Genomic DNA, 27,756 nt, shown 5'->3' on the forward strand with positions numbered 1-27,756 from the left:
CTTTCCATTTCCAGCAACGTTCATGGCTTTATAAAAAGTCTTTTTCATCATGGAGACCCCTGGTTGCTTGGCAGATGCCAGCTAAATCCCCATTTCCAGCTCTCAGGGGGCTGTGGTAACTCCTAAGCCTCCTGCTCCCTGCCCGCTGCACTTGGTGGTGGTTCCTCTTCCAACACATTGCACTGAGGAGCAATGGCAGCCAGTGGGGATAACAGCACCAGCATGGGAGACAGTCCAGATGGGCAACGACGGAAGGTGGCTGGGCTTGCTCCATGCTCACCCATGAGGCTATGGCATGGTTTCCCATGGGGTGTTTGTCCAGAGGAAACTGGCTCAGTTTGGCTCCGTGTGTATAACAGCCTGGAGGGGAGGGGATGGTTGCTCAGGGAAGGATGGCCCTTCCCTGGCGCTGGGCAATCCCGGGCCGAGGTCGCCCGCACCGGTCTCGGTCCCCGGCCCCGGCGGTGTCCGCCCCGCTCCCGCCGCGAGGCAGCTGCGGGCGGGCTGGCCTGGCTCCCGCGCGGTCGGCCCCCCGCCGGGCCCGCCCCTCTGCCTGGGGCCGGGCGCCGAGCACCGTCCCCGCCGCGCTGAGGTGAGGGGCTGCCCGCGGCGCCGGGGCCACACAAAGCGGCGGGCGGCCGCGGCCCCTTTCCCGCCGCCCGTGAGGCGGCAGCCGGCCCTGCCTCCGCCCCGCCGCCGGGCTCGGCGCTGGCTGGGGGCAGCCCCGCGGCGCCGACCATGGAGCCGCCGGTGCCGCCGGCTCAGGAGCAGCCGCCGCGCCCTCGCTCGCACACGGTCACCACCACCAGCAGCTCCTTCACCGCCAACCTGTCGGCCAGCTCCAGCACGCTCGCCTACGACAGGGAGTTCCTGCGGACGCTTCCCGGGCTCCTCATGGTGACCGAGATCGTGAGTGGCCCCGGGCGGGCGGCGGCCGCGGAGGAGCCGGGGCGGGGGGTGCGCGGAGGGGCTCTGCCGGGCAGCGCGGGTTTTGGGGTCCCCGCTGTGCGTTGGAGGTTGGGATGTTTCCCCTCGGATCATCACCTGATGCGGCTCCGGTGGGTCCGAAGGGAAGGGACGGTGTGGAAACAAGGGCGGCTTTACTGGGCAGGGGGATACACGCAGCGCTCCTGCCCCGAAACTATCGACAACTGCAGAAGTAACACAGGGCACATGCTGTCTTCTTAGTCTTCCGCAGTGCTTGCGGTATCATCACCTCTCGTAGTGCAAAAATAAGTTTTGGCAGATCGGGAACTGATTTTTGGAGGCATTTCTTTAACTACGTTGGTCTTACATCCTTCGTTCTTTATAGCGCGCACATAACTATAATTTAAGAGTTAATTAGGTAACTTCTCTGCATTTTATGGGTCAGGAAAAAACGTTTCCTTATGCTCTTGGTGATTAGATATACCTGTTCAGAGCGGGATGTGAACTAACACCTTTTGGTTTTGGTGGTGTTACTTTTGGAGGTACTTTATGAGGTGCAAACGAATGCACAGAGGGCCAGGCAGTGTGGGGTTTAGTCCCTTGTCTTAGTGTTTGGAACAACACAACCCTAGGACCCTTCTACTTAAAGCCTGCCTACTCTTGGTGTGTTAAGCAATAGATACTCAGCATCTCCACAGAAAACCAGTGTTTCTTTCAAGTCTGCTTATCTACACGATTAGTAGTTAGGGAACGTAAAGGGCTGGTTGCCCCCACTAGTTTTTTAGTTTCCAATGTGATGTTTTTGCTTTGATGATGATGGAAGGATTAACTTATCTGACCAGATTCATTTTCAAGGCTTGAAAACATTGCGCTTCAGCAGAGCAGCGGAATGACTGTTGGTTTTGCTCACTTCAAAGTTAAAATAACCGAGTGAAGCTTCAGGCTGACGTAGAGTGTAGGACCTCTGGCAGGAACAGTGCCATCAGAGAGAGGATGCACATTGAGATGCCAGCCACTGTGCAGGAAAGTAGTGGTGAGGGTGTGAAGTCAGATCCTGCTACAAGCTGGTACCTTGTATGCCATCATGGTTGGGAATTCTGGCAATGTTTAACAGGTAGATGATTGTAGACTCGTTTCAGTTGTTGAATACAGGGGATCCTTCACTATCAGGGTTGTGGTAGATATGTGAATAAAAAAGTCTTCATTTTTGAAGTAGGGATGCCCAAGGCTTTTCCCACGCCCTGCTGGAATGTGGTATATTCACCCAGGCTGCTAATACTCCATCAGCTGCAACTACATTGAGCTACATGGCCACAAGTCATGGACAGGCTCTTGCTTACTCTTTGTTGGAAATGTGCCTTCTGGTTTGTGTTGACAGGTGGTGATATTTGTATAGTTTACCTTTCTAAACAGAGTGATGATGGGGTTTAGGGGGACTTTGTTTCCTATCAGCCATTCCTGATTCCTGGGATAATTATAAAACTGTTCTTCAGCTACCATTTTTGAGAGGTTTGAGTCCATTGATGTTGAGTTTGTTAATATTGACATTTAGAGCCAGCTTTGGTTTAAGTTTCATAAGTACTTGAGAACATGTTTACCAGCTTTAGAAAGAACCTCAGCACGACCTAGCTTTGCAGGCTAATGTAGAGTTGTGTCTGTATTACAGGCTTCCGTGTATGTATTTTTATTGATCATGAGTGTGAAGATGTGCAGTTTCTGGCCAACTCCAAGGAGCTAACAGAAGTCTCCAATGTAGATGAACTTATACTGGGTTCTGGTGATGTATTTGAGAGAATGGAGGACGGTTTTAATACCAAGTTGAAAGCAGTAAGGCAGGTCCTACAGAAGCAGAGAATTGCTAGATAGTGCCTTTGAGGAAATACTTCTGGTGCTTAACTCCACTTATTTTAAAGCAGGTAGAATAGCTGTTCTTCTGTGAAACTAAAGGAAAAGAAAAATGTATTAGTGAATATCTTGATGTGGAATTAACTGAAATAAAACCTGTTATTAAAATCAAGTAAGTGAGTTTCTATGTATATGTGTGTGTGTACATATATATGTTTGGCACTGGGTTTTGGTCAAACCTTTTCCACCAGTTATTATATTCTTTTTTTTTCTGGGAGAAAATGGGCTTTAAGGGAGAGAGCATGACTAGCTTTACACAGTATCTCTGTTTCAAAAGTGGCTGTGCCTATTCAGCAGTAATGGATTTTTGTACTCTAAATCAGTCAGTTCCTGCCTGTTCTCATCATCCTATACACATAAAAGTTGAGGCCTGTCTGCACAGATTGGCTCTTTGAGTTATTTCTGACCCTCAGTACTGATCCTCCAGCTCACAGCATCATCTTTCTGCTACGGATCTGCAGACCTGTAAATGGGACAAACTCATGTGTGTGTCTCAATTTCAGTCTCAGGAGTTTGGAGCCCAACAGATCATTTTGTGGTAAGAGCGTAAGTTTCCTTCTGCTGCCCCTGCTCTGGAGACACCCACAAGATGGACAGGGAAGAGGACTGGGTTTAGTAATACAATCTGTTATTGCTGCAGCCACTCACCTGCCAGACCCCGTCTTCATTAGGATACTATGTTAAAGCTAAGCTAGGGGTGTTAAACAACAGTGCTAAATGTTCTGAGAGTTTGCACTGTGGGGCTGCATAAATATTTGATTATTGCTGCTGCCAGTCAATGACATGTGTGCAGCAAGAAGGGCACAGTCTGTCACCCCTGGCTCTAAAACTGGAGCTCTCTTCTCTGTATAGGCAAAGGGCAAATCTGTGTTATTCTTCAACCAAAGAGAATGGAAAAGCAGAAAGTTACCACATAAATTAAATCTTCCAGTCCCTTAAATGAAGGATCTTGGTCGGGTTTTGCTCCTACTTCCCTAGTTCGGGTGCTGTGAAGATGAATTAACTGCTGCGTGGATTTCCACGTGTGCTGTGGTTTAATGGCACAGTAAATTCAGCTTAACGGCTCCTACTAAGAGGTTCTTTGCAGTGCTGCAAAACGCTGGTCTGCTATTAACTCAGTCTGCTGTTACCAATTTGTTGAAAATGAGTTAGCTTTATAAAGACAGGTTTTATGGTAGATCAAGTGTTATCTCTTCTTTACATAGCTGCTTTAAGCCAGCATAAATCTGGGATGAGGTTGACTGTGCATATTGAGCAGTAATGGTGTCATGTACCCAAACATGGTTCAGCTTGATTTTGTAATGCCATTTGGCCTCGCACTGCACACATCTAGTATGAATGAACCAGAAACTACAGCCTGAAGTGAAGGCTAAATTACCTGGTGCTGACAGATTTCCTTTGCCTTCTACATCTGCCTCTGTGACAAGAGAGCGTGCAAGGTTTCCTGCCACTCACTGGGGAAGAACTGGGGTCAGTTTATTTCAATACAAAGAGGAAAACAGAAAATGACACTGTATTTCTGAGAGCGCCGTTTGGGAGCTGGCTTAGCAAAAGGTGTGTGGAAGCTTATCAAAAATACTTTACAGAAGTAATGATGCTTGCTGAACAGGGCAGGGAATTCTGGCTCAGGAGACTTGGATTCACTGGCCTTAGCTGGCCAGTGACTACTGACAATGAATTTGTCTGTATCTCTCTAACTTCTCTGAATGCCTTATCCATTCATGGAATGTGGATACAAATCTTTGTAAGGCACACTGTGATCTGTCGGTGAAAACTAGTATATAAGATGTAAGCAGTATTACATAAAGTCTTCCATTAAGATGTCCATCACCTGGGTTGACACTTCAGTAAAAATACATCCTGTAGGAGAGAGTTGATACTTATTTCTATAGTGTAACACCCAGCCCCTAGAAGGATTTATGGTTTCAAAAGAAGTGAGTATAGTGGTTTCCAGAGATGTCTTTTGAGTGTTTCTTTTCTGTACAATGATGGCCTAGAAAGGCTATATATTTGTCTTCCTGGATATTTTATGGCCAAGATAAATGATGGTTAGTGATACCTCCTCAGACCTCTAAATCAGCTTCTCAAGTCAAGCATTATGGATCACTTTGGAGAAGTAGAGAGTTTTGTGGTTGCTATGGATGTAGTTATAAAAATATTTACTTTCTACCATGATGACACTGATTGCTTCAGATTGTTGCTTCACACCGGTGTGTTGCTAGATGCAGTCTCTCATAAAACTTGCCCTAGGAATTTTAAGGCTTGTGATGGCTATAGGTCCTTAACAAAACAAATACTCCATAGCTTGGAAAGGTCTGGAAGGTTGGTATGCTGCTGCTGCAAGTGACATCTTGTAAATTTTAGTAAATTGTAACTACAGCTGCATTTTTTATGCTATTCCATGCAGATTATTCTTTGAGTGAAATGCCAAGAATAAGATATAGAATAAATAGAAGAAATAAGATACAGAAGCCTGAATGGAGGGTCTTTACATTATTTGTACCACAAAACTATGGTTCAATTTTACATTTCTGGACAATGAAAATAATTTTGATCACTGTTTCATTGTTCTTCAAATGTAAGATCTCTGAAGGCTTAATTTAGAAAAGAAATCTTGTTGAATTTCTTTATTGTTCTAGTAGAGTGGTGAGCTTCTGACTATTAAATAGATCTTGAAAGTTATGTCAGAGTTAAGCTATTGAGGTTACCAAATCCAGAACTGGGTATGTCCAAATGTTTGTCACTAGGCTTTCCTTTTTTTCCTTTTTTCTCTGAGATGCATTAAAATCATCTACAAATATTCAACTTTTGAATTAAGTTAGCAATAAAAATAATAAATGTTAAGGAAAACAGAAGTCATAGAGTGAGGCCACATACTGAGGAAAAGCTGGAATACAAAAGTTGTACTTTATTTTTTAAAGCTCTTCTTGCATTTAGCTTTTCTTTCAGTCTTATGCCCTCTCTGACTGCAGCTCAGAGTTTTGTGTTTAGATTCCATGGTCCTCCTGCATCCCCAGTCCTTGGAATAGCCCTCGGGCACACAGAGGGAGTTTCATAGAGCCCCTTTCCTCACCTGAGTAGCAGCAAGTCTTTCTCTTCTATCAGGAATGGTAGGAATTTTTTGTTTGTTTTGTTTTTTCTTTAATAATGCAATTTTTACTCCAGTCATAGCATGTCTGGTTGTATGTAGCTGACAAAACTGAGGCACCTTCTGACATGCTGAATAAGTGCTTTGCCTAGGGGAGATGTACGTATGCATGGTCTTTAAAGGATTCACTTCGACATACTGAGTGAAAACAAAGTATCCTGTACTAGTCAGTCACTTCATCCAGTAGCTTCATCCTCCTGTGCATGAACAAAACCCCTCATACAATATAAAGTCTAAGCTCTCTCCTTTGCTCCTGATGAGACGAGGCTTTCGCTGAAGTCAGGTTTCAGTTCTCCCTTTTTTAGGTGCTATTGTTCCACCGCTAACCCTTAGTTTAGCTGTCCTTAGTGTAGGAAATACACACATCTATATGATTTCCATCTTTCTCTAGGATCATATAGTTGTTTAAAGTTCTGTTTCCTTAAAGGTCTTTGGTTTCCTGGACAAGATCGGGTGTTTCCTTGGGAAGAGGGAACTGTTTGGGGGACGCAAGAGAACAGAAGCTTTGGAAAGTGTTGTCTGGAATGAGCTCCAAGCGCAGACAGAAACAGTATTAGGACTGACATGGTAAGAGGGTGAAAATGCCTCCCAGACTGAATGCAGGTCTTTTACAAAAGGTCAAATATGCAAAATATTCTCAGTACCTCAAGGTTAAGGTAGAATATGTATGAAATGTCATTATCTCTTCATGAAAAGAATGCTTTAAAGAGATACTTAAACATCAACTTTGTTCTTAGGTGGATAGTGAATAGGATTCCTTTTCCTTCACCCCTCCCAAACGCTAGAAAACAATTTCTTTCTTTTGTACCTACAAAAATTTTGTACTTACAAAACTAATTTTAAAGATTTTGGGGGTCCTTAAGCAGCCTGTGTGCAATCCTCCCATTATTTCTAATGGAATAGGTACAGCTTCCTAGGAGCTTAGCTTTAGCATGATGCTGTGCCTGGGTGCATGACTCACGAGGATGAGTGCTGAAGCTAAAACCATTAGGATGTGAGGACAAAGGTTGATAATATAGTTGGAAGGAGATTGGTACTGCATCCCTGAAAACTGCCTTTTCCCAGCTATGCCAGATGGTCCAATAAAATCATTATGGAAGCTGTGGAAGACTTTTGTTGTTGTTGTTGTTGGTATTTCCCCAGAAGTCCCATATCCCTGGGTAACTGCACTATGGGAACTAGGTTGCTTATGAAGACAGTGATATTGTCAAATACAGCAAGTGATGGGGATAATTGATGCTGTGTTTTGTCTTAAAAAGGATGTAAATCCTGGGCTTGTCTGTGTCCCTTTTCTCTGTGATTGCTGGTTTGCTGGTTTGTTGGTTTTTTTTCTCTCCTCATGTTATATTCTTTTTTCCTCTTTCTGCATGGAGATTCCTGCCTTCTCCTTGGACTGATTTATTACGCAATGTTAGGAATTCAAATTAGAGGATCTTAAAGTAGTCTATGCGTATCTAAAAAACATTTTCCATGCCATGTATGATGAAGAGGTGTATTTGCTGGCCAAGTAGTAAGAATGCAAGCAGGGGAAGGATGCAGACAAGAAGGTTAATTGAGTATGATTCACAAAGCACTCTTGCACAATCATAAATGGCCCCCAGGTTTCTGACTCCTGGTCTTGACCATTAAGAAAGCACTGCTTCTACAGCAAGAGCAGATGTCTTTCACTTCCTGCCCTAGGATGCTGGGAGCACTCCTGTGTACCTGGGGAACTTGCAGATAAGTCTGCTCTGTCTTATGTTCTGCATTGACTGCATAGCAGCAACAGATGGGGTAAGAGCAGCAGTGGCTCAAGGGTGATTCTTAAAAACTGAATTCTTAATAGCACAGAAAAAATAAAATTCTCTTGGGGATTCTGAACCCTTCTTAATGGGAAGTGTAGAGGGAATTATGATGTTTTGCTCTTGTTTGGTGTCTTCTCATTCAACCTGCTGTTCTTTCCTGTTCTCTTCTGGGAATAACAGTGCCATATATTGTGTTTCTAATGATCCTGCTTTTATATATATATATATATGTATGTATGTATGTATGTATTTTTTTAGCTTTGTTTTCCTTTTGGATAAAGTACATACTGTAACAGTGTGATATTTCTGCACTTGTTCCAATTCCAGAAAAGCAGTAGAAAGTGTGTCTTGCAGAGAGGACCAAGCCCTCTTTTCTAGGGTCAAATAAATAGCAAACAGATTTTAGCATCCATCAGACCTTTGGCAAGGTAGTTCTGTTCATGTGGCCAGAGCCAGTTCCTGTGGAAGCTGCTGGCACTGATTTACCTGCCTCTGAAAGGAGCAGCTCAGGTATAACACTGGTAAAACTCAAGTGAAGGAGGGACTGAGTAAGAAAAGAATCAAGTCACTCTTTTAGTGGGAGCTGGATCTGGTCCAAGAAGGATTTGGTGTTAAGCTTATATTAGTGAACTGTAAGAGATTGGGTCTTGGTTCAATATTAATAGTGGATCCAGGCTTTGCCAGAACTTCGCTACACAGACTTGGATCTGTCCTGGGCAGGACTGCATTTTTGCCAATAGAGCACAATATTGAGTGTTTACACTGTTCCTTTTTGCAAGGTATGGGTGTGCAAATGATGTCGATGCAACCACAAGTTTGCTGAGACAAAAATCTTCAAGGCAAAACTAAACCAGATTCAACAAATTGGCATTATTAGAGGGATGCTATCCCAGCAGTTTGTTCTGGGCAGCCACAATGTTTCTGGTCTGATACGAGAGCACTAAAATTGGATTTTGTAGAACTGAGTATGCATGGTAATAATCAGCAAGATGTTGTCAGTCTTTGGATAAATCATAATCTAGTTACAAAGGATAAATATATTGAAAAATTCTAGGTAGGACTGGAAAGAGGCCATGTGGGGAAAGCAGCCTCTCTGATCATACTCTGGTAATTGCTGCTTGTGTTTAGTTGATGGCCTGATCGGCACAACTTAAAAGGAAACCTGTCAAGAACCTCTGCTTCATACCTGATTTGTGTCACGAGCTTTAAATGTGACTGCTATGTCCAGGCCTGGTTTTAAACATATTGAAGGTGCCACTGTTTTGCACAGGATCAATTTATTTAGCCTGGAAGTTACACAGCCACTAGCAGGCTTCCTTCCCTTCCCTCTGTATGTGTGCCTAGTGATTACATGAAAGAGTCTCTTTAATATGTATTTATTTTAGCATCTGGTCTCTTTATTCAGCAGTAGTGCTATTCCCAAGGCTGCAGCTCCTGCGCAGGTAATAGCTGAAGGTGGCAGTGCGGTTTTGAGAGAAGTATGAGAAACTGTAGGAGAAACTTGAAAATACAGATCCAGAGAGTGTTGCAGGCAGAAATTAAGCACTGGGGGCAGGGGAGCAGGCAAAAAAAGCCTCCAATGAAAGGAAAACCTCTGCAACATGTCTTTGTCTTTAAAATGGCACTTCAACTGATCATATCAGCCTTGGTTGTCTCCAAGTGGAGACAGCCTCTGTAGGGCAGACTGACAAGGATCAGGGGAGGGGAGGTTGAATCCCTGGTTAGATGCCTGCTACTGCTGCTGTAGATTGGAAAGCATAAACAAATGCACAATTGCCCTCTACAGGCTCAGAGCATAACTGTGATACATGCTGGGGAGAGTGGTGCTTTTATTCAATCCTTACAGGGGAAGAAAACCACCCCAAAATAACAGCATCTGCATTGATTTGGGTTTAGTTTGATTTCTAAACCATTCTGTACCTTGCTACCAGTAACATCATGTTTCAGAGAGCTTGTGTGTGTAACAGGCACATATGAGACCATTAAAAAAATACTATAGTTGAAGGCCTTGGACATTAAGAAGTGTCAGAGTTGATGTTCACCCTGGCAGTGTTGGTTTCATACTGGATTGTGTGCGGACACCAGAATCCAGTCAAAACCTGCGTGATCATGTTATTTTCATCAAGAAACTTCTGTCATGGTCATTGCACAGGAGAGTTTTTCTGGGAGTGACCAGGATACTGTACATACAGCGTACAGGGAGGAAAGCACGTTGTGAGTAAGGAAGGGGATTATTCAAAGAGAAAGGGTGGTCTCCTGGCTAATTGCTTCCTTGGAAAATTTGATTTTTATCTTATGCTTGCACCAGTGTTCCCATGGGATGCAAGATAAAGCAAGTAAGCCTTACATTTCAGCGTGCTTGCTTTCCTCGTTGTTTTCTGGATCCCTAACTTTGGGTCTGACACACAAAAGAAATAGTTATTCGCAGTTGTAGCTGAAGTCAGTAGGAGCTAAGTTCTGAAGAGGCAAAATGCAGTGCCATATTGAGTGCTGCAGGGGAGGGGAAAGTTTTCCAGTGAAATCTGGCAAGAACTACTCTTGACCTTAATTTTAGTGCACTGTCTGTAAAATTGGGATACCATTCCTGTTTATCTCAGAGATGCGTTTAACAGTCTACTAACAACCTGCGAGATAATTCAGGTAACAAAGTACTTTTAAAGAGCCCCAGCAGATACAAAGCTCTGAGTTGCAGGCAGGAAGCAAATCTGCAGGCCACACAAGTAAACAAAGAGAAAGCAAAACAGTGGAAGGCATTAGTTCTGAAGAAGGTTCTCCCTTCTGTTGCTGAATGCAGGTGGTGGTGTGGAGAAGGGGAAAGTCTGGGGTCATGTAAGCCCAGACTATACCATAATGTATATGTAACTAATGAAGATTTAAGATGTGTGAAGAACTTACTTCCAGTGGTGTTGCATACTTAACTGAAAGGATTTCAACATGTGTTTAGGCCTGTATCTCTCTTGTCCGAAGTCCTAATTTTCCAGCTCTTTCAGTTGTGGATTTGTTTTGTTGGTTGGGTTTTTTTGTTGGGTTTCTTTTTTTTTTCTCCCTTCATTCCTTCAAGCCTTCTTGCTCAGGGCAACTTGCAGCTCAGGGCAACTTTCAGAAGGCCTGCTTTGCATGATCTTTATCCAGTCTGCTCGTCTTCAGATTCGACACAGTCAACATAGAAGATGCAGCTCCCTACTATAAGAATTTGGCATAATGGACTCTGAGGAGAGGAGGTGTGAGGCAGCTGAAAGAACAGGCTCTGCTCAGTATGAGGCGTCCATCTTTAATGGTTTCATAAAGCTGTAGGTGGACATAACTATGAAAAATACTGTAGTATTTTAGAACAGTATTAGAAATACTGCTACAGTGATTTAGGAGGTTATTGGGAAATACCGTGTTTGCTTCTTGCATTGTGGAACGTGCTTTCGTTTAAATAAACAAATGCTTTTGGCTGAGCCATAGGCATAAAGCAACTTGGACAGAGTTGGGTTTTGTCAGACCTACTGCAATCTTGTGGTGATCTCAATGACAGATTTTTAGAAAAAGGCTGAAAAGTTCTTCAGTATAAGAAATTTGGGATGCATGGAAAATCAGGATCTCTGTTGGGATTTATGATTGATATTTCGAAGCCTTGCTGTGTGCATAAGCCATGTTCATTGGACTGTGCAATACAGTTACAGCAGTTATTTGCTACTGTGGATTGCCAGTTGACCTCCAAGATGAAAATATTTCTCCTTCCCTGTGGTGTTACTAACATGTAGCACAGTACAAATGAATACATTATTAGTGTACTTTTTTCTTCTCCTAATGCATAGGGAATGAGTCTGGATAATCAAATAAAAGTCAAATAAAATTAGTACTGAACAGAAAAACAGTTGTCATTGGGACACTACTATATTTAGTTTTGGAAAACCACAATTCTTATTTTACTCTCTTGAATAGATCCTTACATTGATGGGACTTAACTTTAAAAGGCAGTGTGCAAGAGGAAAGTAATGACCTACTTGAAGAGATGGCTTCTCTTGTGGTGTGTTTTCTGTTTGAATTAGGACTTCCATCTGAGGATGTACAAAACCAGTCTTGAACATATGACACAGGCCTATAGAACTGTAATTGAGTGATGAGACTTATCAAGAGTGGAATAATGATAAACAACTTATGTAACTGATTACACCTTCATTGTTCAATTCTGTACATCCAAAGAATTTTCCCTGTTTATCTTCTCAGCAAAAAGGGTAGGAATCTTTGCCAGGAGAATAAGGTTTCCAAACATTTTGTTCAAACTTGGGATTTCTTTCTAGACTTTGGCAACATGAAACATGACCAGACACTTGTACAAAGAACTTGACATTCTTTTTATGCAGTAACTGAGAACTATCTAGCAAATGTTTGCCTGAAGTAAGCAAGTCAAGATAATGCATTAAAGGTGAGATGGGGTCTCTTAGAAAGTGTTTTACTGGCTTAAGTTAAAATTAAACTGAGTACACACCAATAAAGGAGTTGGAATTCTCTAAGCTTGGTTACGTCTAATTTTTGACTTTGTTACAAAGCTGAACAGTATAATGCTTGCCTTAGGAAAAAACCCAAACCCACCCAAACCAACCCACCCCAATCTATGCTGAAGTAATTTTCACTTAAAAACCTGAGCTTTATTTCAAAATGCCTTTTCAATTTAGGTCTCAGTTTAAAAACATGGTAAAGAAGTGCATTTTAAAAGAACACTTAATTTTGACTAGTGGTCGTTGCTGTTTCTATAAGATTAGACAGTGTACACAAACAAGATGATGACCCTGAGAAGAGGTGCAAATAGAGAACAGATGAGTTGATGGGAACGAAATCAGATTAAGATCTAATGTACACAAACAATATTGTTTTGAAGAGAAGGTTATAATGAATGCTGTAATGTTATAATGAATGAGTTCGTGATGCTGTTAAAACCTGTTGCAAATTTCCCATTGACTTAAGGCATCCCAACGTATCTGCACATGAAATGAGAAGAACATGAAAGCCTACCTACCGCGAAGGCTGTGCGCGCTAATCCGTGCTTACATTGTTTGTCGGGCTCTTAAAGATCAGCAGCTCCTTTCCGGTAGTCGTTTCCTATCCATTCGTTAGCATTTGCTAAAGGGGCGGCTCTGTTGTTCCTTCCGTTCAGCGCTGAAGGAAAGTGTATGCCCAGAAACTTGCTGCTTTTGCCAGCTCCATGGATTAGCCTAGTAAGAGATCACCTCCCTCAAGACCTTTCCTCTCCAATCTCCCTGTGCAGACTACTTGCTGTCAAATTAGATTGAGATTAGGAGGAGCCTAATTAACACTTTTTACCTTTTTAAAGTTAACCTATCATGCTAGCATTGACTCTGGGTAAAACGGAAGGCACAATTAACCCACTTGTTACCAAAATTCTCCCTCAAAGCCCTGTCTGTTACCAGTTTATTTACCTGTTTCATACACACAGTTTCTTTGGCTTGAACAGAGTAGCAGATAGATGATAAAAGGGGAAGATGAGCAAATCCATTCCTTAGACATGCCCTTTTATAACCCAAATGTTTAATTCCCATATTCCTGTAAAGCTCCGTGTAGTCATGTATCCCACAGTACATGGAGATATCTTGCTTAGTGATGAAGCTTTGGTCATTTTGTTACATCCATACTGCCATAACCTCATGATACTGTTAAATCCTAGGTGTCAAAACAGCTTAGCATCACAAATGCCAATGTAGACGTGTTTCTTCAGTCCAATGAGTGTGTCCCATAGGTTTTCTGCCTTATCATATGACATATGCCTTCTGTATCAAAGGCAAATCCCTACACATGCTGTGTTTTTCCTTTTCCCTTTGTGTGAACTAGCAAAGCTCCCAGCTAGGGATGCCTTTCAGTGGCCTAATTCTTTTCTGCTTTCTTAGTTCTATTTGCTAAGACCTATAGTATTGTTGGCAGTAGGAGATTACATTACATGCCTCTGGGTTTGTGCACACTTCATGATAGTGGGCTGAGTTTTCAATGTGTGTGGATTGAGCATTTAGATACAGCCATAGTTGGTAGCTTGAAAAGAGGGGTTCCTGCAAAAATCCTACTTTTGTAGTCAAATCTTTTGTTTTAGTTCCCTAAAGAATTTTCCCTCTTTGCTTTGAAACTAGTAATATCATGCTTTGGGGGGGGGAATGCACTATCTATCTCTGACTGCACACAGACTTTTTAAACAAAAAGCTGCCGTATCACTATACAGGTTTAGGGCTTTCCCTTCCCCCCTCAGTGGGAAAACAGGAACTTCTGAGTGGGAGGTAAATAGCTGAAGTACTCAACAAAGAGTATTTGAACAAAGGCTGGTAACACCTCATTATTGTATCTGCACTATTGTCGTTCTAGGGAAGAAAATACCGGGCAGAAGAAAGCTGTGATACAAATCTGAGGAAGGAGAAAGGGGAAAAGGTGTGGAAGTAAATACAATTTAGTTGATTGTATATATTGGGATGGTAGAATATAAACAGAACTACAGGAAAAGGCTTGGGTTTTTATAGAAGAACCACTTGGGTGGGAAGGGAGCCTGCTGCTGGTGCAGCATACCCTCAGCCTTATAACCCCTCAGCACCTTGCCTTTTATTACCTTACCTAGAGCTCTCCTCCTTATAACTTTGGCTGCATCACTTGCCGTTAATAAATTGCAGGTCAGATGCTGATAGCTTTTGACAAAGTTGCTGCATTTTTGGCTATTGGGACTGCCAGCCGCATGCTGGGTCAGGACATGGCCACCTCCACTGAATATGCTGCTGACCCATTCACAGTTCCCATCACCTTAAACCATGATGTACTGTGACCTGAGCTCTGCAGAGGCGGTTGACTGGTAAGCAGTTGCAAATCTTGGTGCTGAAGGCTGACAAGGTGACTGCCCTGTAGTTCTCTGCCTTACTCATCTGCCAGTGGTTCATGGCCTTGTCCATTATTCTCACAAGTCAGTCTTTGCCTATGCATGAGGCCATGCCCTGTGGCAGAGCAGTGTCCTGATCTGCTGACTCAGCCTCTGTAATGCAGGGGATGGGGGAGGTTGGATGGGATGGAGAGCAAGCAGTGCTTATACTTTAGACCAATATTTTGATCTTATGCTGAGGAGATTTGCCTGAATTTTAAGGCAAAATTCTAAGCTGTGTTAGGACTGCGGGTGCACTTTGCTAGATAGATTTGGGGGTTGTACAAGTTTTCAGTCTAACAACATGCTCATCTCCCAGAACAAAGTGCTATGCCTACAGAGGAGCTAGAAGGAGAATGTATGGGTAATACCTTTCTACTATAAGGTGTAATTGCTTTAAACACTTTCAGGCATGGGAGATCCACTAATCTATAGTAATCCTTGTTGTCTGCAGCAGTTCTGACATCTGTAAACTGCATTAGAAAAACAGATTTAGAGAAACAAATGGAATTGAGTATGTTTGAAAACTCAAAATCTGTTAGCTGTATTGTGGGGACAGTGAAGCATCAGTGAGAGCAGCAGCTAAGAAGGATTTGTTCCTGCTTGTTTCTTGACTTTTCTGTGCCTATATATTATGGGAGACCAATACAGAAGTTCTGGTTTCAGTCTGGTAGCTCTTAAATGCAGACAGCTGCAAAGGTCTCCATGCCTCACTGCTCACTGCAATTCACAGGTTAGTGTATGTGATACCTCAAACCAGTGATTTGTTTACCTCGGTACACTGGACAGTAGAGTGCAGTAATTCAGGAGCAGCTTTGTATGCAGTCACCTTGCAAAGCAGCAACCTCTAGCAGAAAAGCAGAGCAGACATTTGAGGGACATTAAATCATTTCTGCTCTCTTACTTAAATCTGAATAAACCAAGATCTTCAGGCCCTGAATTTTTTTCCTCCTGAACGGAGACTTTTTTTTTCCCTTGTGCTAGAAAGCTGATGTTTGCAGCCAGTTGTTCTGTTCTTTGTTTACACAAGGCCCATTGAAGCAGTTGGAGAACGTAATACCCTGCCTCACACACAGGCATATATACTTAATTTATGACTTTGGTAGCTTGAATTTCAAGTGTCAGGTATCCCACAGAGCTTTTTACTTTGTTCTCTTATGCTGCATGCACCACTGGAGTATTTATTATGGAGAGCAGACAGGCTGTGGGAAATATTCAAGCTTGTGGACTTTTTGTTTTTCTTCAGAACCTTAAAAATCAAGTTGTGGAGCAGGGTAACAAGGGCTTCTCTAAAGCATTGCAGTGTCTTTTTACATGTTTGTCCAATTAATTTTCTTCCTTTGGCATTAATATTTTCACTTCCATATAATTGTTCATCTTAAAGTTGCTTTTGTACCCTAAACTTCTCTGCAAACATTAATTGTGGGACAGTGGTGACAACTCTTAAATAGGTCTCTGTTGAAAACTCAATTCTGGGTTTGCCCTGTTCCTGATGCATTCAAAGTAAACTCTTTCTGCTGCTACCATGAAAAGAAAGAAGAGAAAGAAATGAAAGAGGAAAAGAAAAAAAGCAGGGGAGCAGAGGGGGGTGTGGGGTGTGAAGCAGAGCTTGTTGTCAGAAGCAATTTTAGTGTTTGTGATTCTTTGAGTTGGTCTTGTCAACAATTTTAAATACAGCTCTTAGTACAAAGTTATCTTTGATATATCAGTGACAGATGGAGATTTCAGAAAAGAATGTGCTTGGAAACTGACTTCAAGACAAATCCAGATGAGAAGCAAGGCTGACGTTTTTCAACAATGGGAGCAGTAGGCATTATGGCAGCTTATTTAGAGACAAGAGGAATCTTACCATTGCAATGGCTATGCCAAGATGTCATCTCTTTCCAAAAAGCGTGTTGTAGATTGAAGTCTTTATAGCATTGCCCACATGGCCAAAATGTTCCTTCCTGACTGTGAAGTCTGTGAACACAGAAAAGCATATGCAAATGTTAAATATTTATAGGCATACTGTTCTTCTATGTTGTTAATGCAAAATGTATTCAGGAAATAAAACAATTTTGTCAGAGAAGGAAGAAGATTTTTCAGCTATGCAGTTTTATAACATGTGGATCAGCCTTTGCAAAAGTCTTAGTCTTACCTAAAAACGTGAATAATGGTTCTTTGTGTTGGACTTTCACATTTGGAACTCAGCATAGAAATAGTCAAGAGGTACAGTAAGCTTGAAATAGGCAGACAACAACAGATCTGGATGCAGACTTATTTTCTTACGTCTTCTGTTTGATGGGCCAGGGGAACTGTTTCAGCTTCTGGTGACCAGAGGATTTTGTCCCACAGCGAGGGGGGGAAAAAAAATCAATATTGTATAACACCAATTTCTATGGCATTCAACTGGAAATGAAAAGATACTTTCATTCTAAAAATACAATCTCTTTTTTTTGAATGAACAGTTAACATTTTCCTCATGTTTTAATAAATGTAGAATGCAGCAATAGGTTTTCATAGCAGATACTCTAATTTTTTCCATTGCATCATATCTGGCTTTACAACTGTGTATCTTAAGTATAGGGCAAAATACAGTTTATTCCCAAAGAAGTAATAAGCTTTCTATTTTAATGTAACAGCTAAGATTTGTGAAACAATGCTGTGCGTCCGCTAATTATAGGCATCTCTATTTACATGGCCTAACAGGAAGATGGAGATGTAAAAATAGCAACAAAGAGCCAGTGACATTATTAATAAAGCATCTGTATACAGCATTGTTCTCTTGAAGAACATAGACACCATTTAAACAAAGTGGAGTACATAAATAATCAGTCATAATTGAGAAGTAGCCATTGTTAGGAATTCTCTTTTAAAAATAGTTCACCTTATTAATGTACAAATGATGGCAGAATGACTTTGTGGGTGTGTGTGTTTTACATGGACACATGCACCAAATGCTAGAAGTAACTTACACAAACCACTGCCATTTATTGAGACACTGGTATTTTTCTACCTTCAGGAACTGCACCCCTTCAGGGAAGATGGGAGAAAGTAAGATACAATGCTGTAACACTTCTTATGAAGGAAGGTTTTGTAGGTAGATAGAAAAAGCAAGATCAAGGTAGAAGAACACTTTTCACTTATATGGGTTTATTGAGCATACCCTTCCTACCATCATGTTCCCTTAAGAAAGAGCGGTAGTTGTAGTAATAAAAATAATAATAAATAGCCACATTGGGGAAGACAGATATAGACACACACATAGGACCCCTGTATCTTTTGAACTCAAAATCTACTTCTGAGCTTTTCCAGCTTAAATAATAAAAGGAAAAGTAAAAAGAGATCGTATTTGGAGCACAAGTGCTATGCGCTGTCTTTACCTCCAGAAATACACCTCTACTACTGAACTTGAAAGCCTGCCGCTCTTCTTAGAACTCCTCTGTGTTTGTGAACCAGCCACTACATTTGTGCAAACAAAAGGTAGTATGTTAAGCTTGCCGTCTCCTCCAGCTGAGAAATGCCTCCCAGAAAAACCTAGACTGGGAGGGGCCAGACCATATCCCATAGTTGAACTGCACTCTTGAAACCCTTTCTGACTTGAGAAGAGATGTGAAATTCATCAATTGAAATTCTAACTAGGCTTAAAAAAAAAAAAAAATCAGAATAAGGAATTTATTTGCTAGTTTTAAATCTGAAGGTATTTGTAGTGAATCTTCAAGTCGTCGCCCCCCCCCAAAAAAAACACTTCTAGAGGCTGCGCAAAAGCAAGCACTAGGAAACAGAGATACGTATCCTGTGCGATGTTTGTCTCTGTGTGACTAAATTGCTTTGTAATTGCCTGCTTTAGAATTCATACCTAAAAGCAGCATTAAGTGAAAATTTCCTCAGAAAGTAACTGAAAAGGCAGATTATTTTGTGTTTGGCTCTAATATACTATTCCTTTACATTCCGCTTTCTCTGCTGCTGAGAAGCAAAACAGTAATTCCCAGCTCCATGATACCATGGTGTTTGCTGTTAGAAGTACCACTTCTCCCAACCCTGTCAGGAAACTGTGGAGACGGTGAGTTTGAAATCAACAACATTGCTGCACAATAGCAAGGTGTTTCTTCTTGGGAAATGCTAGGCAGTGGGAGTAATCCCTACCACAGCCAGACCTTCCTGGAGTGGAAGGAAAAGGGAGCAGCAGCATTTCTTGTATTCGCATCCTTCATGATCGTTAGGTAAGAGGCCAAGCAGTCTCCTTGCATTGAGGTCATGTTTAGAGATTAAGCACCGTGGAGGTCATTGCCTTCCAACTGTTTCACAGGGTGCCCTTCCGGAGAGGTGAGTGAGTGCTTTTTAGGACAGGCTGTTTCCTTAGGTAGCATTTTGTACCACCCCTCTTTATTTTTACACTAAACAGTGGCCCTGATGGAGCCGTTGATAGCAGTAACCCCAGTGCATTCCCAGTGAGTGCAGCAGCTCTGAGGCTGCTGGCACGTCTTTCTTTCCACTGACCTGGGACAGGCCCATCACACTGTATTCTGCATAAAGGTACTTTCATCAGATAATAGAACATGAGGGGCAAAGATGAGTCTGTGTCTTCTGCTGCAGCTGTGTAGATAAAATGATGGGTAGCACTGTGTTAGCAAGGGTGCACAAGTTAATATATGCATAGTACACAATAACCTATATAAATGTCTCTGTGGGTTCAGATCCTCAGGCAAAACACAAGCGTTAAGTTAGAAGTTACAGGCATCAGTAGTGTGTAAACAGTAATGTGCTCCTGAATGCAGCCCTCAAACCTTAAAGCATTTTATGTGGAAAGTGCCCTGGGACAAGGACCAATCTTTATGCTTTGTACACATTTTAATGACCTGTTAATGATCAACCACTGCTCTGCCAAGAAGATAGATTTGATGATGATATAATTCAAGCCAGTTTCTTCACCACTGTTTGAGATTATTCCTTGTAATTCTACTTCAGAAACAAATGGTATATTGATGTGGCATGTAGTCATCCCATCCTATTCTGTTAACATTTTTGCAGTTTCCAGTACTTGGTTGCCAGAGTCTCCTGCAGGAAAGTAAGGCAAATTTAAATCAGAAGTTAGTAACGGTGTTTGCCATGGGTCCAGTCAGTGGTCTGTTTAGTCCAGTATTCAGTCTCTGATAATGACTCATGCTCAAAACTTAGGGAGGAGTTTAAGAGGGACCACATACAGCAAGATTCTTCTCTGCTGTAGTTTTCTAGCTTCTAGCAAACTGCAGGGTTAGGAATTTCCAGAGCTGAAGGCTATCAAGTATATACGTAATACATGCAGCCAGGGCCAAACCGTCTTCCAGGAATGTGTATGATGTTCCTTGTGGCAGTGAATTCTGGAGTTTGGTCATGTATTGGGTTTTTTCTTCTTTTGGATTTTTTTTTAATACCACTCACTTCTGTTTGTTTTCTACTTTTCTGCCTGAAAATTTAACTGGGTGCTGCTTGTGCTGTGAGTCCTAATCCAGTCCTTTGTTCTCTTCTTTATGCCACCCACCATTCTGCAGACTTCTATCATGGCCTCCTTAAATTTTCAATAGAAAATTGGACTTTTTTCCAACTTTAACTTTCTTTTCTTGCAGGAGCCATTCTCTTTGCCTTGCATAATCCAACCGAATAATTTTAGAAATGGGAGAGAGGAATGAACATAACATACTCAGTGTGTGGGTACACCACTGATTTATAAAGCTCTGTGATATGTTCTGTTTGCTGGAAGTTTTTATTATTTTACTCCTTTCGTAACAGTTTCTAATCTTCAGTTGTGACATTTTCGATTACATGGAACAAAATTTACAACCCAAACCTGGTTTTATTTATTGTTTACCTTCTGATTATCCACCACCCTACCTCTGGTTATTTTTTCAGACAAAACTGCCTGAGAAACTGTAAGAAATAAACTCTCGTGTAGTGATTTCACAATTTTAATGGGAGGTGGGACAGCCTGTGTTTTCCAGAAAACATCTCTTGGGTTTTTAATTGAAATTACCTCCTTTTGATCTGTATTACTGGTGTTAGCTCTGGTCTCACACATTCCATGCATATTTCTCAGGTGGAGCAACCTTTGAGCATTGTAACATGCTGCTGGGCTGGACAGTGGGGTTTCCTTACTCTCTCCCACCCCTGAGTTACTTTTCTTAGCTGTCAGTTGAAGTGAGCCAGAGCGCCATATCACCGAGGGTTCCTCATGAGTGAGTTGCAGTGTGGTCAGTGGAGGCTGCAGGAGGAGTACATTTGTGATTTATTCATTTTAGTAGGTGGTAAACTCATTAAGGTAACATGAAATCGGGGTGTGCTACTGCATTTTGCTCAGGTACTATTATCTTTATGCCTAGACAGCACTGCAGTATTGCAATACCCATTCTGATCAGAAAAATTTGTTTCTCACTTGCATGCCCACCACCAACTGCCTCCCTCTGTCTGCTCTTCCCAATGAGGCTTTATAGTTTCTTGGGCACTCCTGCAAGCTGGCTCTGCCTCTTGGTGTGAATCCTTTTGTAAGTGCACACTGACACCCTTGTTTGCTTGTGCTGAGGCCAGTTCAGTACATCCCCACTGCATGGCTGATCTGGATAATGAGCGTCACGGTCTGAACATCAGGACTGGTCCAGTGCTCAGTTGTTTTAGGTGAAGGTGCTCTTGGACTCTTTCCTGGGTAACTGGGGTAGGTGTGGGAGGACTTTCCTGCTCTGTGGAGCTGTGGGAAAGGCGCCGGAGGTCTGTCAGCTGTTGAAGGGCTTGGTGTGAATTCTCACTCTGGAATGAGTGTGCTCCCTAGAATGGAATGTCTGCCAGTTGGGCCTTGATTCATTTCAAGCCTGGGTCAGGTGGTTTTTCTGTGTGGCTTGTAATAGGATTTGGTCTAAACTCTGGAGTAAGAGAGTTCAGTCTATAGTGAAGACGTACTTCTGGAGCATATTTTGACATATGCTGCTTCCAGTAGTTTTCTTTCTTAGGACATCTGTTCTAAAAACCAACTCTGTGGGTGAGTCCTCTCAAGTGATAGTTTGTATTGCCAGTATTTCAAGCCCCCGCATTTGGTCTGTAGTGAGGGGTACTTGCTGGTGCTCCCATGGAGGTAAGAGCATGATAAACTTTGAAGACTTATGGGAAGATTCAAGACCAGAACTGGTTGTTTGAAAGTAGTTTAAAAGGTATTCAGGCATTTTAGAAATACTATGAAAGTAGAAGAGTGGATTTTGCACAGTTTTATTACAAATAGAAATGTTTTCAAAGGTAGGAGGGACTTGAGATCTGTAGCTGCTACTCAGCTTGACACTGTGTTGTACTGTATAAATGACATAGTACTTCATTGGTATGTTTATTATGACCACTGGCATGTTTCCGTGAGCACTGTGGATTATTTAATTTTGGTAGAAAGGAAAAGCCCTGAAAAGCCTCAGCAAAAACACTAGCCTTTCCTTTTATTTGGTGTACAACTTGCCAACGCGTACAGAAATCAAAGGAATTTGTTTTTTCCTGCAAGTCCAGAGGAGGGCCATGAAGATGAGGGCTATGAAGGCTGGAGCACCTCTGCTATGGAGACAGGCTGAGAGAGCTGGGCTTGTTCAGCCTGGAGATGAGAAGGCTCAGGGGAGACCTTATATCAGTCTACCAATACCTAAAGGGGGCCTGGAAGAAATCTGGAGAGGGACCTTTTACAAGGGCCTGTAGTGACAGGACAAGGGGAAACGGCTTTAAACTGACAGAGGGGAGATTTAGATTAGATATTAGAAAGAAATTCTTTACTGTGAGCGTGGTGAGGCACTGGAACTGCCCAGAGAAGCTGTGGCTGCCCCATCCCTGGCAGTGTTCAAGGCCAGGTTGGACACAGGGGCTTGGAGCAACCTGGTCTAGTGAAAGGTGTCCCTGCCAGTGGCAGGGGGTTGGAACTAGGTGAGCTTTAAAGTTCCTTCCAACCCAGACCATTCTGTGATTATATGTAGAGTCCAAGTTCTCTTACGTGAGACTGTCTTACCAGAAGACAGTCGGGATGAATCACAAAGCTTTCCTCCGCCTAGGAGCTCTTGGCAAAGTAAATGCTTCCAACTGCTGCTGACACCAAATGCTTAGGGAGGAAAAGCGGTATAGTGTGTTGTCAGTAATGAGGAGGAGGACGGTAGTAACTGGCTGATGTCAACTCATTGTAATGCTTTGTGTTAAAGAAAGTGTTAAAAGGGAAACCGGAAAAAAGAAGCAGTAACCTAAGGCAGCGGAATGATTAGATTATTACAGCGTACATTAGTGTGGTCCTTGAAATTTCAAAGACACTTAAGCAAGGATCTTGCATATCTAAAAAATGTAGCTGAAAGCTGGTTTTGCATTTCCTCGTCTTTGCATCTTTACTCGGTGTTAATAGAAATCTTACTTAAGTTTGAATCTTTCCAGTTTTAAAAGCCAAGGTTTAAAACGTGTTTGGCACCTTTTCCCTGACTGCAGAACAAACAAGATTTATGTGGTTTAGTCTGGATTGATATTTGATTTTTCCAGTACTTGTAGGCTTTCACCTTATTTTTTCTTAGGCATTTTTCCTCTATGGGCATTAAATACAATTTTCTAAATAGCAGGGATTTATCTTTCTTAATTTTTTTATTTTTTAGGTAGAACAAATAAATGTTCTTTATTTTGAGTAGTTTGAGGTAGAACAAATAAATGTTCCTTATTTTGAGTAGTTTGAGGGTAAACCTACATTTGTTGTTGCTGTAGCACCCAGTATGGAAGTGAACCTATCACAGTTGCTTTGTGCGGGCACGCTAACTTAGTATAACCCTTGTGAAAGGTTTTTGTATGTATATCGCTTCTTTTGAGCATTCCCTTTCAATTTGCAGGGGTTTGGCACTGTGTGCAAATCGCCTCTTTGATGTTTCTGCTGGCATCTGAAGCCTGCGCAGGTGTCCCCTTCGTAAAGCTTTTTCTAACAAAAAGGCAGTGATTGTGCTCTCTCTAGTGGCAGAAAGTGGAATCATTGTATGTCACTTCATAGGTCGCGTATGAGAGAACAAAAAGTCGATTTAAAGACATTATTTAAGTGTATTGCAAACATTTACTCCATTGCTGGAAGAAAAAGCAAATCATTCTGTATCTGTCAAATATAAGACAGTTAAATCTGCCTGTTCTTACGACTGATTGTCCTAGGCATGTCTTACAGAAGCAATAGAGGAAGAATGCCCTTTCCCCCCCCCTTTTCTCTTTTTTTGATTCACAGTATAAGATCCTGTGTTTTGGTGTGTGATCCATGTCATGACAGGTTTGGAAGAACGTTTGCTAATCTTACCAAATGCTTACAAACACCCAAGGGTTGTTTCTGATGTGACTAGTCAACATGAAATAAGTGGAGTCCCTATACTGCTGAACTGCTAGTCTGGCTGCCCTTAGGGATCCTTGCTTACCCTCTTAGTGCCTGATGAAAAGCATCTCCAACATCTCTTCCCAAGGGCCATGGAAGGTGAGATAAGAAACTAGGGAGCAAGCATGAGAAATGTTCCTGCACTACCTGCCCACGGAAGACTCCCTGGTTTTCTTTTTGCCTGCAGAAAGTAGGCAAGGGAAAAAAAGGATTAAGGTTGAGACATTCATAGGCTGCATGTGCTGCTGTTGAGGTAGCTCCTAACTTGTGATTTAATGTGAAATACTGCTGTGCAATAATTTAGAATGGTCTCTCTTTCTTCTAGTTGTAAGTCTCCTTTCTTGAGAAAGAGATGCAAGATGTCTTGCTTTCTACTTGCTGGATTCTCTTCATGTTCAGGTGTCTTGAATAAAGGAGACAACTGTTGCTGCAAATGCACAACTCTTCTAGTCTCCTTCTACCATCATTTCCATCTGTGCCAGTAGCAACTCTGTATAAATCCTGTAATACTTATGCATAGAGAGAACTGAAATGGTCCTAGGAAGTATCTCTAGGATAAAGAATAGGAAAAGCTTCAGGCAAACATGCCAAATAGTTGGGGGGTTTTGTCATTTGTTTTATTTATTCATTTATTTGTTTATTTCATGAAACTAGGTGGGCATTGGGGTTTCCTCCCTGTCAGTTCTGCTACAATGAGACTTCTTTTTCCTTTGAAAGGAACTGTGCTGCTGAGTTAACCAGTCAAGATGAATGCTGCAGAATGTGTAACACTAGTGTCGCTGGAGAGGAGTCACTACATCGTAGGCTTTTAAATAGTTTGCAAGTACAAATTCAGTTCTGCAGTTTGCTTCAAAAAGCAAAACTGGATACATGGATTCAAGCTCACACCTGCTTTCATACCTGCTGACTTGTACCAGTGACAGAAGACAAGATGTGTCACATCTACTAGGCAACAAAGCCTTTATTGGTTTTTAAGTGACTAAATAGTCTGATACTTCTGAAGTTCTCAGCACCGTGGAAAAATTATGGTGCTTATTTAAGGGTTGGAATGTGCAATTAAGCATCTAATTTTAAACCTGCACACTCAATAATATTGGACTTTGCTACAAAGTTATTTCCTTTTTATGGTGTCTGCCAACTGCTGAAGTATGCGTTAGTACATTTGACATATTAATGCATTCTAGTAATGGAGGTACTTGATGAAGCAGGAGCTGCCAGATGATCACAAAATACATGACTGAGTTGAAATCGGAGACTGCAGTAAACAAGGGAAAACTGCTTGCTTTTACTATGTACTGGGTGAAATCCCTGTCTCCCATCTGACTTGACAAACTGGACCCAGTTGCTGGAGCCCTTACAGTCTTGGAACCAAGTGTCCCCTCCCATCAACTACCACATGTATTATTTTCTTCGGTGGTCTTGATGCCTTTTCCTCCCTCTCTCAGACTCATTTTGACAGGATCATAGTATGATCCTGTAATTCTAAATAAGCACAGTATTCTGACATGCTCATAAATTAAAATCAAATACTTGGCTATTACTAATGCACTCTAGCATACCTGGTTATAAAGAGATACAGGCCTTTCCCACATACTGAGTGGGGCTATCTCTCTTGTCTGTCAGCTGATCTGAAGCAGTGAAGGTAGCTGTGTACATGCTGTGCACGCTGAATCACTGTGGGGACTCCCCAGGTATAGCAGTTGCTGGTCTTTGCTTTATGGTATCGTATACCTGTCACTCACTTGCCACACTCTGTACGCTAGATGCTCATGGAGATGGCATTTAAATACAGTCCACTTATTCCCAGTGGGGAGGTTTGTTATCAAATCAGCAGGAAAAGCAGCATTCTTGGCTCCAGCAGACGCACAAGTGTCATCCAGTTTCTTGAACAGCAAATGGTAAGGGACAGTGAGAATATTACGAGACAGGCTTTTAATACTACAGAAGCTATCTCAGTATTTAATATGCTGAGACTACAAGCTAATCACGAGAGACTTGTCTAGGTGTCTGTGTTCCTTTAGCTCCTTAGGTATTTTGTAGATGCTGAACTTTAAATCAATTTATTGTGTATGTTTACGTATGCAATAAACCGATTTGCCATATCATTTAACTACACACAGTGAATTGTTGACCGTGAGCTGATCTGACCTTTTCAGGTCTAATCAAGAAATCTGAAATATTATTTCAGCCTGTCACCTCCAGTAATATGCAGTAAGAGGATCTGGATGTAACTGAAAATGTCAGATGCGCTCTAATATGCAAGCCATCAAAGTTATGATGCATGTGAACCCAGGAACTGGTTAAGAATATAAATCTGTAACATCCATGGTGCATCTCAATTGCTTAGATAAATTGTTCTGCCATTGATACAGGCTAGCTGAAAACATGCATTAAAAGCAATTCTTGGGAATAAGTGCGAGATGTACAGCCACTTCAATATTAAAATGATCTTGAAAGAGAGGTGATAACACCAGTTTAGAATATAACTGGAAAAAAAGGGTGATCAGTGAGAGTACCAGTCACCTAGTTACTGTCTTGCTAGCTTCATTGTGTGGTATGTAAGATTAGTGGTCTCATGTAACCTCAATTTTTCCCTTTTTAGCTTTAATAATTTGCTGCTTGGGAAGTTTTTACTCTTTCCAGAAATAATCCTTTATGTAATCTGAGGTGTCCTTATCAATCTCACTTGTGTTGAATTTAGTGTTGAGCATTTTTCATAGTCTTGTGCTTTTTTTATGAAAAAGTCTACTTCTATTTTCAAAAGCTTTCTAAAACCCAACACTGTTGTCAGTAGGTTATGGTGCTTAATGATGGGTAATTTCTTTGTTTTCTTTGTGTTATCTTCGAAGTTTCTGTTCTTGGTATTTTGCTACATATTCAGATCTAGGATAAATCTGTCTTTAATTACTTGTCAAGTGTGAGACAATTATTCATTGGTATAATTTCTGGATGATGAATTTAAACTTGGATTAAAGCAGATGGGCACAATGAAAAGCAACTTTGTATCCTAAGAAAATGGTATTTTGTTAGCTGATTTTATTAGTCTATCAAGATTGTTTCATCTAGTCTAGTTGTTAGACTAAAATTGAGTGGGTTTTTAATGTAATCATGGGGAGTTCATGCAATTTGGGGCATTATTAACTGAATTGCTACTATTAGTAAAATGTTGTTGGAACCAGAATTAAAATTAGCTATAGGAAGCACTGCTGAACCCATAACTTCGCATTAAATAATAGCGTATATTTTAAACTACCTAATTCTGTGATGCTGTAATGCTGTTTGAAATGTTCTTGTGAGGCAACGCTGCCCTCCGCTGGTATGCTGCGGAACGCAGGGGTTTGTCCCAGTCAGAACAATTGCTAGGGCTTCCTTTAAAAAGAAATTGCTGAATCGGTGAAACTGATGGAAAAGAATGCTCTTAAAAAACCGTTATGTGCCTTCTCTATTACAAGATCAAAAAGAAAAAGAGTGGAACGGACAATTGTGTGGTGCTTTTATATATGCATAGTGTGGATGTGGATGAGTGTATAAATAATGTACAGGAGTATACTGTGAACACACAAGAGAACAAATTGAGGGCTGAATTAAGTTTGGATGGAAATCTGAAGGATGAACTGTTGTTGGTTTTAAGGTATAAAGTACCTCTTTCTTTTTATAAATAAGATTTTTCTAACTGCTGGGCAACTTGCAAAACACACAGCTTTTCTTCCTGTGGCATATGACTTCTGTTTTATTTGCTCTTCATCCCTCTTCA

The 27,756-nt window shown here is 41.6% G+C and overlaps 1 protein-coding gene across 1 annotated transcript in view; it reads left to right on the plus strand.

Moving 5' to 3' along the window:
- The first annotated feature begins 565 nt into the window (after positions 1 to 565).
- CMTM8 (CKLF like MARVEL transmembrane domain containing 8) overlaps positions 566 to 27,756 on the plus strand; it is a 35,947-nt gene continuing 8,756 nt past the window's right edge. The window contains exon 1 of the mRNA XM_030511679.1: positions 566 to 909. Coding sequence (XP_030367539.1) covers positions 739 to 909 — 171 coding nt within the window. The 5' untranslated portion in view covers positions 566 to 738. The remainder of the gene's footprint in view (positions 910 to 27,756) is intronic.

Source organism: Strigops habroptila, chromosome 1 (assembly GCF_004027225.2).
Source record: "Strigops habroptila isolate Jane chromosome 1, bStrHab1.2.pri, whole genome shotgun sequence".
Lineage (NCBI taxonomy): Eukaryota > Metazoa > Chordata > Aves > Psittaciformes > Psittacidae > Strigops > Strigops habroptila.